General features: G+C 40.4%; 1 protein-coding gene across 1 annotated transcript in view; it reads left to right on the top strand.

The window, feature by feature from the left end:
• LOC311187134 (uncharacterized protein) overlaps positions 1–12,017 on the top strand; it is a gene marked incomplete at both ends in the record, with an annotated part of 128,839 nt that overhangs the window by 70,262 nt on the left and 46,560 nt on the right. Inside the window, 3 exons of the mRNA XM_084258407.1 lie at positions 3,617–3,735; positions 6,795–6,956; positions 10,424–10,562. Of these exons, the coding sequence (XP_084114533.1) occupies positions 3,617–3,735; positions 6,795–6,956; positions 10,424–10,562 (420 nt within the window). The remainder of the gene's footprint in view (positions 1–3,616; positions 3,736–6,794; positions 6,957–10,423; positions 10,563–12,017) is intronic.

Raw genomic sequence — 12,017 nt, 5'->3', positions numbered from 1 at the left:
CTATGAGGACACAAAAGGAATGTTTAGCTCTAACTCAGGGCCTCAGGGATAATTTCAAAGATGGGGTGACAGGTAAGTTGGAGTTCACAAAGAAAAAGGGGGTTAATAGAACAGCCTAGAGAATGCTAGGGAGTGAAAGAACTTGAGTCCCTAAGCCAGATTGATTGATAGCTGGCTGTCAAAATAGGCCATTCTTATCTTGCCCCAATCAAATACACAGTTTATGGAAAGTACTGTTTGTCTCATGAGCTCAGCTAGTACAGTCACTATAGTGGACCTCAGGATTCTCCTACTGGGAGATTATCTTTTTTTTTTTGTAAGATTTATTTTATGCACACAAGAACTGGGGTGCAGGCCAGAGGTGGGTGGGTATGTGAGAGGATTCACCAGAGACAGAGTAAGAAGCAGAACAGGCAGATCTACTGAAATCCACTGCTGAGGGGAGTAGCAGGCAAGACAGGAGAGGTCTGCTGTGCCATGTGGGTCAGCTGTCTTGCCAGGCATTGAACTCATGCTGCAGTGGCTGGTGATAGCTTGATAGTACTGAGACTTTAACCCCTGTACCACCAGGGAAGCCCTGGGAGAATATTCCGACTATTTTGCTAAAGGGTTTGACTGAATACCTGTTACCCAAGGATACTAAAATGCATCTTTCTCTGATATGAAACATTGCAGCAAAATCTTCTATGACTTCTTAGTTCCATTAGTTCATTCACCAATGAGCCAACTCACCATTTATAAGCCCAATCTACATTTGGGGTCAAATTTTAAAAATAGTTTCCAGAAATCTGACCACTAGTTCACTACATTTGTATTTAGAATAAAATGTATTTGGGAAGTCTATTTTTGTTTCTGATCTGTTTTATTTGCAGCAAGTAAATAAAGAGGTCAGGAAGTGGAAAGGAAAAAAAAAACCCTCAAGGCTTGCTCTATTCCTTTATTGTTTCTAGTGGATAACTGCACGTTTCCTAAGGATTACGGGAAACAGTCACTTAAGGTGGAAAAGCCTTGAGCCTTAGTCATTTGGTCAGTTAATGTGTGATAATTTCAGGGTAAGGTTTTAGGCCAGGAAAGTGTGAGCAAAGTGAGTGCCTGCCAGAGCCCAAGCCATACAGCCAGCGCTGCAGGAGCTGCCACCGATACAGATTCAGTATTTTGCCCCTACACCCAACTCCTCCTTCCTTGGCTCTCTAGAGTTTAAAATTTCCTTTTTTAAAACATTCACATAAAATGAAGCCTAAAGAAAGGCTGTGGAAATTTGGAAAAGGTACTGCATAAGATTCTTTCTAATTCCAAAGTCTATGATTCCATGAATCATAATAAGAATTGAACCATAGCCAGAAGAAGGAGAAAGCCATGGCCTGGGAGTTAGAATATTTGGATGTTATCTAGCTCAGTCATGAGTTGTTTGGAGATCTTGGGCAAACAGTCATGAGTTGTTCTGAGATCTTGGGCAAATCATTACTCTTCAACCTCTGTATCTCAATTCTTCATTTTATGAGTGAGGAAATTGAAGCAGCTCTCTGAAGTTAAGCATGCTGTGGTTCTCAGTGCTAAGGTGTCTAGAGCAAGCTATTCCAAGGAATAGGGCTGCTGAGGAGAGACTTCCTAGAAAGGAAATATTTAAGAATGTTCATGAAATGATAGATGGGAATCATCCCAGGCCAAGATTAACTAGAGATGAAGGGACAGAGTTGGGGAATGAGGGTCATGGAGGACAGAGGTTCTCTCATTCATCAAAGGAGTTGGGTTAGATCAAGGGTAAGAAATAAGCTTTCTTTCCACTGTTAATTCCAACAATGTGTTTGTGACCTGCTGAGAGCTCTGAGTCATCCTGAGCTTGAAAGTGTTGCAAGTGATTGCCAGTTTCTGCCATGGTCAAGGAAGGGGAGAAAGGTGGTCTCCGTTCTGTATGCTTGCCATCCCTTGACTAGGAGCAGCATATACTCTATAAGTTTAAAATTTGAAGATGCAACCTAATCCTTAGAAGACTGTATTGTGCTTTGTTTGGTTTTTGCAGAGACCCTACCCTTGCCCCCAACCTGTCTCTACAGCTGAAAGCCACAGGGAACTCATTTTCCAAGGACACACCTTGAATCCCCTATGTCCTTCACATTCCAGAGGACATGAGAGACTAGGGTGATATTGACCACATTTCATAGTGGACCATGTTCCCAGGAGCACTGGCAATGACTGGTGGACAAATGAAGAAAGAACAGAGAGCAAGGACACTAATATTAATTGAGCCCTTACAATGTGACACACAGGAGCCAGCACTTGTCCCATTCATCTGGGTGGGGACAGTCCCACACAGGCTGCAGAGCTAGGCAAGTGAAGTATAAGCTGGACCTTGACCACTGTTGGTTGTCTCGGGGCATGACCTGGACAACAGTACATGGCACTGTGGTGCCAAGCACTGTGCAGCAATGGATTAGCCGGAGTCCTTGCCCTCCAAGCAAGAGGAAAGAGAGAGGTAGTTATGGTGCACTGTGATATAGAATAAAATAAAACTATATTGAAAGCACCCACCAGGAAATGTTCAGTATTGTCTGAAGAATTGGGAAGGTGGGTATGAGGAGAAAGGCAGGCCTCAGAGAAGAGGGGACACCTAACCTAGGTCTTGAAGTTGTTCAGGTGGACAAGAAAAAGAAATTCAGTTCAAGCTGGGAGACGGCATGTGCAAAGGCACAGATGCGAGACAGCATATGCACTTCTGAGCAGCTCCTGCCCAAGGTCTAGGGAAGCAGAATGTACAGTGATGGGAAAGATCCATAAATCTGGTGTTTGTCCTTCAACAAACAGGGTGAAAGAGCAAGGTGATTGTCAGTGACCATTTAGAAAGCTACTGAAACTTTATAGACAAGCTGGTAACATCTATTTCTCAAGCCAAATGGCAGGAATCTGGGCTTATGTGAATTCTGAAACCAGACATAGATAGATGATGTGTTTGTGTATAAACCCACAACAAAGAGATGGCCACATCTACCAACTGATAAGGTATTTGGAGGAGAGCAGTGTAGAGAGAGGAGAAAGAAGGAAAACGAAGGCCAGAATTTGAAGAACACTACAAAATACATGGGGAGGCGAGGCGGGGTCAGGAAGGAAAATAGAGGCTGGATCTAGAACTGAACAGATCTGTATTTAAATAATCTCAACTTCATCTCTTAAGAGTGGGGTAAGTGAGACCTACCTAACCTCAATAGGGCCTCAATTTCCACATCTGTGAAATGGGAACAAAATGGGCACATTCTTCAGTTGTTACAAGAGTTCAGTGAGAAAATAAGCTACACCCTGTATGATGCTGGCCACTTAACTCACCCCCTTCCTTTCCTTCCTTACCACACCTTTCCCTCCCTCCATGCCCACGCCTTCCTCTGACACAGTTGAAGTTAAAATCAGCCTGACTGCCCTTCTTCTGTGGAGCTATTTATAACTGTGGCCACCTGTGTGTGGCCTAAGAAAGAGGCCACTGAGCCTTGGACACCGGGCTTGTGGGTCACCACCATCTGGGCTCAGGCACTATGGCCAGAGGATGGTGGTATAAATAGTTCACATTCCCCACCTCTTGTTTAGAGAGAAATGCTGTGCCTTCCAGAATTTTCTTTTAATTTCACAGTTTTCAGCCCCGGCCACGAAGTTTGCTGTCTGCTGATGGGAACGTTTTCCTCAATATATGGTTCATACCCCATCCTTCTGAAGTGTTGGTTATGTTCAAAACTCTGCCAGAAAAGGTTTGTATATTTTTAATGTGTGCCAGAATGGAAACTGGCTATTTTTTATGTCTCACAATTAAACATACCAGTTTCAGAGAACGTCTCTTGTTTTTTTCCAGGGACATCTAACAAATGAAATCTTCTCACAACTTCTAATATTTTTGCCTGCTTTATTATGATTTCTCTCGGGCCTCATTATTTCTTGAGTTCTATTTCTCTATGGTCATTAGGGAACTCTAATTCAATCTTCGAAAATTCCTTTTTAATCCTCAATTTCCTCCCAGACCCTTCAAGAAAACCCCACCGTGATGCCCTGAAGCTAAGTGGAGGCTGACATACACTTAATCACAGTAGTCAGCAGGTTACTGTTTTTGAGCGGTTGCTCTAAGTACCCAACTTACTGCTAGAGGATAATATTGGTAATCATTAAAAACAGAGTGGATATAGAAATACATAAAGCTCTCAAATAAGTATTTGTACTTTAAACACTCAAATAAGTATTTACCAGATAAAGTGCTATGTTGAAAATGGCAATTTGGAAACATTCTAATTTTTCATTGAAAGTGAAAACTTGTCTAACAATCTAAATTGCTCACCCTTTTCCCCTTCACCTTTATTGAATTATAATTATAATTAACAAATAGAATTATATATCCAAAGTATAGAACATGTGATTTGATGTGTGTACATAGTGAAATGATTACCACATTCATTTAATTGACACATTCATCACCTCTACTGTGCTAAGAATATTTATCTATGTTTAGCAAGTTGCATGTATACAATGTGGTATCATTAACTGTAGGCATCAGGTACATTAGATCCCCAGAATTTATTCATCTATAACTAAATGACCAACATTTCTCTATTTCCCCTTCCTCCTGGGAAGTACCTTCCTATGAGTCTCTATCTATCTATCTGTCTATCAATCATCTATCTATCTATCTATCTATCTATCTATCTATCTATCTATCTATCATCTATCTATTTTTAGTGCTGACATATAAATGAGATCATATAGTATGTGTCTTTCTCTACTTATTCAATATGTTTCATGCCCTCTGGGTTCATTCATGTTGCCTCAAATGTTCTTTTCTGATGACTGAATAATATCCCATTTTGTGTGTGTGTGTGTGTTCTTTATCCATCAGTCCACTAGAACTTAAGTTGTTTATGTATCTTAACTATTGCGCACAACTCTCTTTGAAGTACTAATTTCATTTCCTTGGGCTGTATACCAGGAGTAGAATTACTGGATCAGGGTTGTTGTACACCAAAAGAAAGAAACCAGACCTCTATCTTACACTTGAAGGATAGGACTCCCCAGGGTGTCCAGAGCAGACTTTTCCCAGTATGTGTCACCACCTTGACCTGTAGAGCTGAAGTCAATAGAGGCCCCATGAGATTCAAGAGAAACAGTAACCGTTACCTTAAAGAATGAAAATTACACAGATTTAGGATCATCTCTAGAAAGAGCATTTTGATCAGAGAACCCTATCTTGGGGCATCTGGTTTTGTCATAAGAAGTCATACCTTCCTCATCCTGTGAGACCCTCTCCTCTCTCCTTGAAATCCTAGGCCCCTACTCCAGTCCTTAGCTAGGTACAAACCCACAGATATCCCATTTACTCTAGAATTTTTAGCCATAAAAATTTTCCATACATATATAATTAAGGTTAGTCTTTTTTTCTCCTAGTTCTGTCTGATGTTAATTTATTTGCTCTATCAGCCTGAAAGAACCTCAGAGAGGTTGTGGAATTTTCTTTCTGCTCCCGTACATTTCTCACAGAAATTAACTCAAAATGGATTTAAGACTTAGGAGTAAGATGTGATACTAATAGAAGAAAATAGGGGGAGAAAATTCCTTGATATTTGTCTTGGTAATGATTTTTTTGATATAACAATAAAATACATGCAGCAAAAGCACAAATAAACTAATGGAACTACATCAACCTGAAAAGCTTCTTCACAGCAAAGGAAACATGTAACAAAATGAAGACAACCTACAGAATAGGAGCAAATACTTGTAAACCATATATCTGATAAGAGGGTAATACCTAAAACATATAAGGAACTCATACAACCCAATAGACAAAACAAAACAAAATAAAACAAAACAAATAACAACAACAACAAAACCCTGATTTAAAAAATGGGCAAAGGACCTGAATAGACATTTTTCAAAAGAAGACATACAGATGGCCACCAGGTACTTGAATAGGTGCTCAACACCACTAATCATCAGGAAAATACAAATCAAAACCACAGTGAGATAGCATCCCACACCTGTTAGGTTGACTATTATCAAAATGACAAAAGATATTGGTAGGTCTGTGCAGAAGAGGGAGCTAGGTGCCCTAAGGGTAGAAGTGTAAATTGGTACAGTCACTATGGAAAACAGTACTAAGTTTCCTTGGAAAAATGAAAAACAGGACTACTCTTTCATTGAACACTTGTGATATGTTTTAAATACATAAATATACATTTATACAGTATATATACTGTGCGTGTATATATGTATAAATACATACACACTGTATATATATATATACTATATATAGCTATATACTATCTTCTGCAGTTAGATACAATTTTTCACCTTTCCTTCACTTGAAGGGTGCTATTTAAGGTCCAGTGTTTGATTTTCAGTTGGGTGTTTAAAATGTTGATAAATGCTCATAGAATATTCCCTCAAAGCAATGTTGTCTGAACACAGTTACCTGCAAGGAATTTATTTTTATCCTATGAGTCATAGATAGTTATACAGACTCATTTTGACGTTTGATGTGATTATGGCCACCAATGACCTTGGCCACCAACAAAAAAGAAACAGTGTCTCACACGCACACACACAGACATACCCTCTTACATTGTCTAAAGGTATCCAACATTGTTCATGAATAAGTTTGCTGTTTTCTTTTTTCTGATAGTATCTTATAATTATTATTTATATCGTACTGTGAAAACGTTTTCTAAATATTTCTTGTTTAAAGATATTGTCCCTAATCAATGCTTGTCTTTATACACCGCTTAGAAACTTTTTAAAACTTATATCTTTGTATTGATTTCACCCACAGGCAGCTTTTAGAGCCCTAAAGCTGACTTTGCAGCTGATAGCCTCTCTCCATGACATTGTGGCGTACCTTTGCAGTTTTTCTAAACTTGGAAATTGCCCAGCATGTTTTGCATTTCCTCTAAGTCCTAATCTGTTGAGGGGTGACTGGGGAGGAACCGAGGGCATTGGTAAGTGATCAAGGTGGTTAAAATCACTTTCAGTGTTCTGTTGCAATTCTATAAGGCTGTTTTATTTTCCAGCTATATTGAGGTACAATTGACAAATAAAATTTTAAGATATTTAAAGTGTACACTGTGATGATTTGGTATATATATATATATTGTGAAAGTATGCCTCCTTAATTACCATAAAGTTCTTAATACTTGGAAAGACAGAAGTAACATTTTTTTATCAGTGACTGATAAGCAGGGCAAAGGGAAAGTCCCATTTACATACTGTCTCCAGCCAACTGATTCCACATCTACAGATTAAACCATAAAGTATGCCACACCAGGAACTAAGGACCTGCGGGTCTTCCTGCCTCTGCCCCTGGGAGCTGACCACTTCACTCTCTGGGTCTCTATTTGTCCAGAAAATGAACTAATGCCCTCTCAGGGGAGTTGCTGGCTTTGGGAAGGTGTGGGAGCTGGGCTTCAGACAGGAGCCAGGAAAAAATACATCCTTGCCCTTGAGATGGGAAGATAGGTGTTATATGGAGATAAGAGAGAAGCTGAGAAAGAGCCATATTTTGAAAGGCTGTCACTACACAAGGCGTCCAACAGCAGCTTGGAGGGCCGAGCCTGCAGAGAAGATGATCTGGGAGGCTTCTTCCTTCGGGAGGAGTGGATTTGAATCAGTGGAGGAAAAATAGGAGGAAAGTAGGAGCAAAATGTGAAAGTAGGAGGATATTGACAAAGGCAGCAGGCAGGGCTACCCCACCCAGACAAAGGTGATCCCACCAGTGTGAGAGTTAGCAGCACAGGAATAAGGCCAAATTGTTGAGGGCCTGGAAATTCAGGATGAAGGAAATGGGTTTCTTATTGTTTCTCTGCTTATGAACCAGAAGCCATTCCGATACGTGGGGCCCAGGTTGTCTGAGGTGTGCAATTAGAGACATGCGCCTTGTCATGTTGCCAGTGAAAACATTTGTGCTCCAGGGTAAATGTGCAAAGTTTTTGCAAACTCTGCTTTGCTGAAAATAGATTAAGAGCACACTGAACTATATAAAAAAAATCTCACCCTAAGGTAATCATCCTTTTAGAGAAAACTAGGCTTCTGGTACCTGGCCTGCTTCCCAGAGGAGACAAGGAAAATGAAGGTGAAAAGATGGGACGGTCTATTTCTAGACCCACCCTGCTACTTTCTTGGAACTATTAGCATTAGATGAATTACTGTTGTGAACTCAAATGTTCTAAAATGCTTTTTAGAGGAATACTCCAAGTTTCAGCTTTTGATCTCATTTGACTGAAGAAGCAGCTCCTGGACACTGTGGGCCTGCTCAGCTCTCTCCTTCCTTGAAAGCCAGCAGCAACCTTTGGACTCATCCTGAAGCAGATGTAATCAGAATGTGGAAATTACCCTAGATTTTCTTTTAAAGGATTAGGAGGCCAATTAAAGGACAAATACTGTACGCTCTGAGTTTCTTGAGACAAATGAGGAACTTTTAAGACAAACTAGGAACAAAGTGCACTTACCCTGAGGGTTCATGAGGACACAGGGCACTGTGATCTTTCTGTCTTTAAGCCAGACCCTCCTGGGGAAAGGTGTCAGAAAAGACTCCCATCCTGGCCGAGGCTCCACCCCCACCCTGTCACCTCTGCCACCTGGCAACCTCAGCCCATCATCACTGCCCACGTCTGCCACTTCAGCGCCCATCAAGTAGTGTGACCCCACAAACAGAGAATCCAGAATGATTGTAAAATCAGTAAATAACAAGGAAAGGGCATTCCCCACATGCATGTCTATATTTTAATGATAGCCTCAGCACAGAACAATTTTGGTGGAAACAATCACGTAAAAGTACACCCACAGCTTGATACAAACAGTAGTAGAAATAATGAAGAGAGAGGAAATCACCCTATAAAATGACCATTCCAATGAATGAATTATTTTTAACTTTACTCCCTTCCCCAAATACACTTTATATTTATACTTTACATAGCTTTAACTGCAGAGTTTGTGCAATATATGTGCAGAGGATTATAAATCTTTCCCGCTGGTTGTTGCTTTGTTTAACAGAGTTCATTGCTTGTAGACCAAACACACTAGGACTTGAACCAATAATGCTCACTAGCCTCCCATCACCAACACTAAAGTGGGCACAGCTCGCACAGCACAACTTCTCTTCTGGTGGAAGTTTCCTTTCAGTTCAATATGACCGTAAGAGACTGTGTGTCATATGTAAAACATCAACTGGATGTGAAATCTGGATGCTTCATTTTTCCCTAAAGCTAAGAGCATATATTGCAAGTATTATTGACCATCCTCAGTCTTGGATCTGCTCTGATTAGGCTGTCATGGATAGCACCGCACTCTCTCAACTCCTCTGCCTGCCACATCAGAACCGTGGGAGGAGATCCAATACCAGGCCAGACGGGGCAGTCTGCTTGGGTCAAGACATGCTGTTGAGATAGAATGACTAGAAATACCGTGTGGATCTCCCATCTCTCTCCTGCCTTGGGCTACATATCGGGTGCTATTCAATTTCCACAATCCTTCTCTTCCCATAACAGGAATGTCCTCTCAAGTAGAAAGCTATTACTGTCCTCATGGGGAGATAGTGAGCATTTTGGATCAGCGCACATTCTGGTGGCCCTGGCATGGTGGGCCTACCCTCCCCATCTGTGTTCCCTAAGGGCTCATAATTTTTTGCTGTCTTCCCATTCTGACCAGCATCTTCCCTGGGCCAATAATAAAAATGCTAGGACTGCCATTTAGATCCAGGTCAGGTTCCTCAACCCAGCATTGAGTGTCCCAAAAGGCCTCCAACTTAAATTTCCATCCATAACACATATAGATGTATTTATACCAGCCTCTCCTTGCAGTAAAAGTACAAGATATCAATTTAGGATCTCTCATATCTCGTTCTAAAATGAAGAGAATCTCCTAGAAGAATGGATATGTGTGCACGTACAGTATACGTATTTGCATATATATGTATTTTTTCTTGCCTTGGAAGGTCTGGAGTTTTCTTAAATAAACCAGTGACAATATGGGCTTGACAGGAAGGGTTATTTGGATAGTATGGCTTGGAGAAATGAGTGCTGGTTTAAAATCGAAAATAATTTCAAGAGACCTTAATAGATTTACTGAGGTCTATATTTTCCCATTGTTCTGTTTCAGTCTATTTAGAGACTGAAATAGCTTAGTCAATTTTCAAACTTTCTTTTAACAGCATGTTCTTATTCTAGAAAGCAAAGCAAGTTTTTATCTTCCTAAGGAAAGGCGGAAGGAAGGAAGGAAAGATAACTCAGACCGTGGGTTCTAGAGAAGGAGACTTTGCTGGCCTTGCAAAACATATAATTAGTATACCCACAGAGAAAGAAAGAGAAGTCCATTTAGATAGTCAGCTTTGGAAGTGAAATGATGGCTCACTGGGTTAGCTATAATAGCCTGTATTTCACATTGTCTGATTAAAATGCTGTCCATCTTCCAGGATCTGAGCTTCAAGAGCTACAGAGAATGATTGACAGCCTCCAGAACCCCCAAGACCCTTCCCAGGTGGCCCAGGCCCTCCTCCTTCGAAGGGAGGTTATGTTTCTGCAGTTTGACACTGCAGTGAGGCACCTCATCCGGTAAGGTCTGGAGTCCTAGCCCTCTCTAGAACGTTCTGCAGGGCAAGTGTTTCTGTGTGACCATTGAGGGAGGCAGCTCTTGGCAAGATTAGATAACAAACTTAAAATAATCAGGAGCAAGATTGGATCCAGAACACGGGGCCACCTCGTGTGCCCTGCTGCAGTGGCGAATTTTGTCAGGTAATAGTATTCTTGATTTTGTTAAAATGTGGTTTCAATACAGTTAGTTTGCCTTCAATATTCAATGTGGTCTAATTGGGAATAATATATTTTTATACTTCTGAACATGATATTTTTCTTTTACTGAGGTAGCATGAGTTTACAGCACAGTACTGGTTCCAGGAGTACATATTCTCACCTCAGCTATAGCACATAACTCACCACACCCCCACCAATGTCCAGGCACCACAAGATGATTCTTTCCCAGAGATTTGTTTATTTTTTCAGCCCTTATTTACCTTCAAAAGAACAGAATCTTCACTGTACTTCTGATGTGAGTAGCATTGGCTATCTTGAGTTAAAATTATAAATCAATAAATTTACCTCTGACCTTGTAGATATGATGTACTCTACAGACAGCAAGGTGGTTTATTTAATTGATTGATTATGATGAGAAAATTAGTTTGGAATAAGAGTCACATGTTTCTAGTATATCTAAGTTTTCCATGGCAAGGGAAGAGGTCAGGCCTGTGGCTATCTGCTTGTTTTTAAAATGTCAATATTAATTAACTTCCTCTGATTAATTCCCAGTGTGATCGTTTATCCAACAAGAGGGATTTCAGAGAGCAGCACCCCACCGGTGGGATATAATAACTTCCTACCCTTAACATGGGTGTCTCTAAAGAATGGAGATGGGAGTTGTCCTGAATTCTATCTTCTCTTCTCAGGATCCTCTTTACTGTGAGAATCAGGGCACTCTGATTCAGAATATAAATGCAACTGGATAAAAAAAAAAAAATCAAGTTAATGTACTTTCTTTTATTAACATACAATTTTCTGCACTATCGTTTACTCAACCTTGTAGGATGTAAAGCTCTGACTAATCTCCAGGAGGTCCATTCATTAACCTGAGGACTCTGAAACCCCAGAATTTGTGAGGAATTTACATAGGGGGAAGAAATAGGACTGTACCCCAGACTTTTTGGATTCCAGCTACCTGGGGTTAAACTAACTACTTCTCCCAGGAAACTTGGTCCTGGTGCACTCTGCAGGAATGAAGGGCACTGAGTCCTGTATCTGGGTTGATTATATTTGCAGAGAACCTCAGAGAGAACTGCCCAGGATGGTATGTGTCCCCTTAGTCCTTCATTTTTCACATTTCCTCCCATCTTTTTTCTTCCGGGAGTTATATATATACATATATATATATATATATGTATATATATATATACATATATATATATATATATATATGAAATCACACAGCTAGTAAGTGGCAGATCAGAATTAGAACCT

The sequence above is a fragment of the Talpa europaea genome, assembly GCF_964194135.1.
Source record: "Talpa europaea genome assembly, chromosome: 2".
NCBI lineage: Eukaryota > Metazoa > Chordata > Mammalia > Eulipotyphla > Talpidae > Talpa > Talpa europaea.
This window is presented reverse-complemented; position numbering and strand designations above follow the sequence as displayed.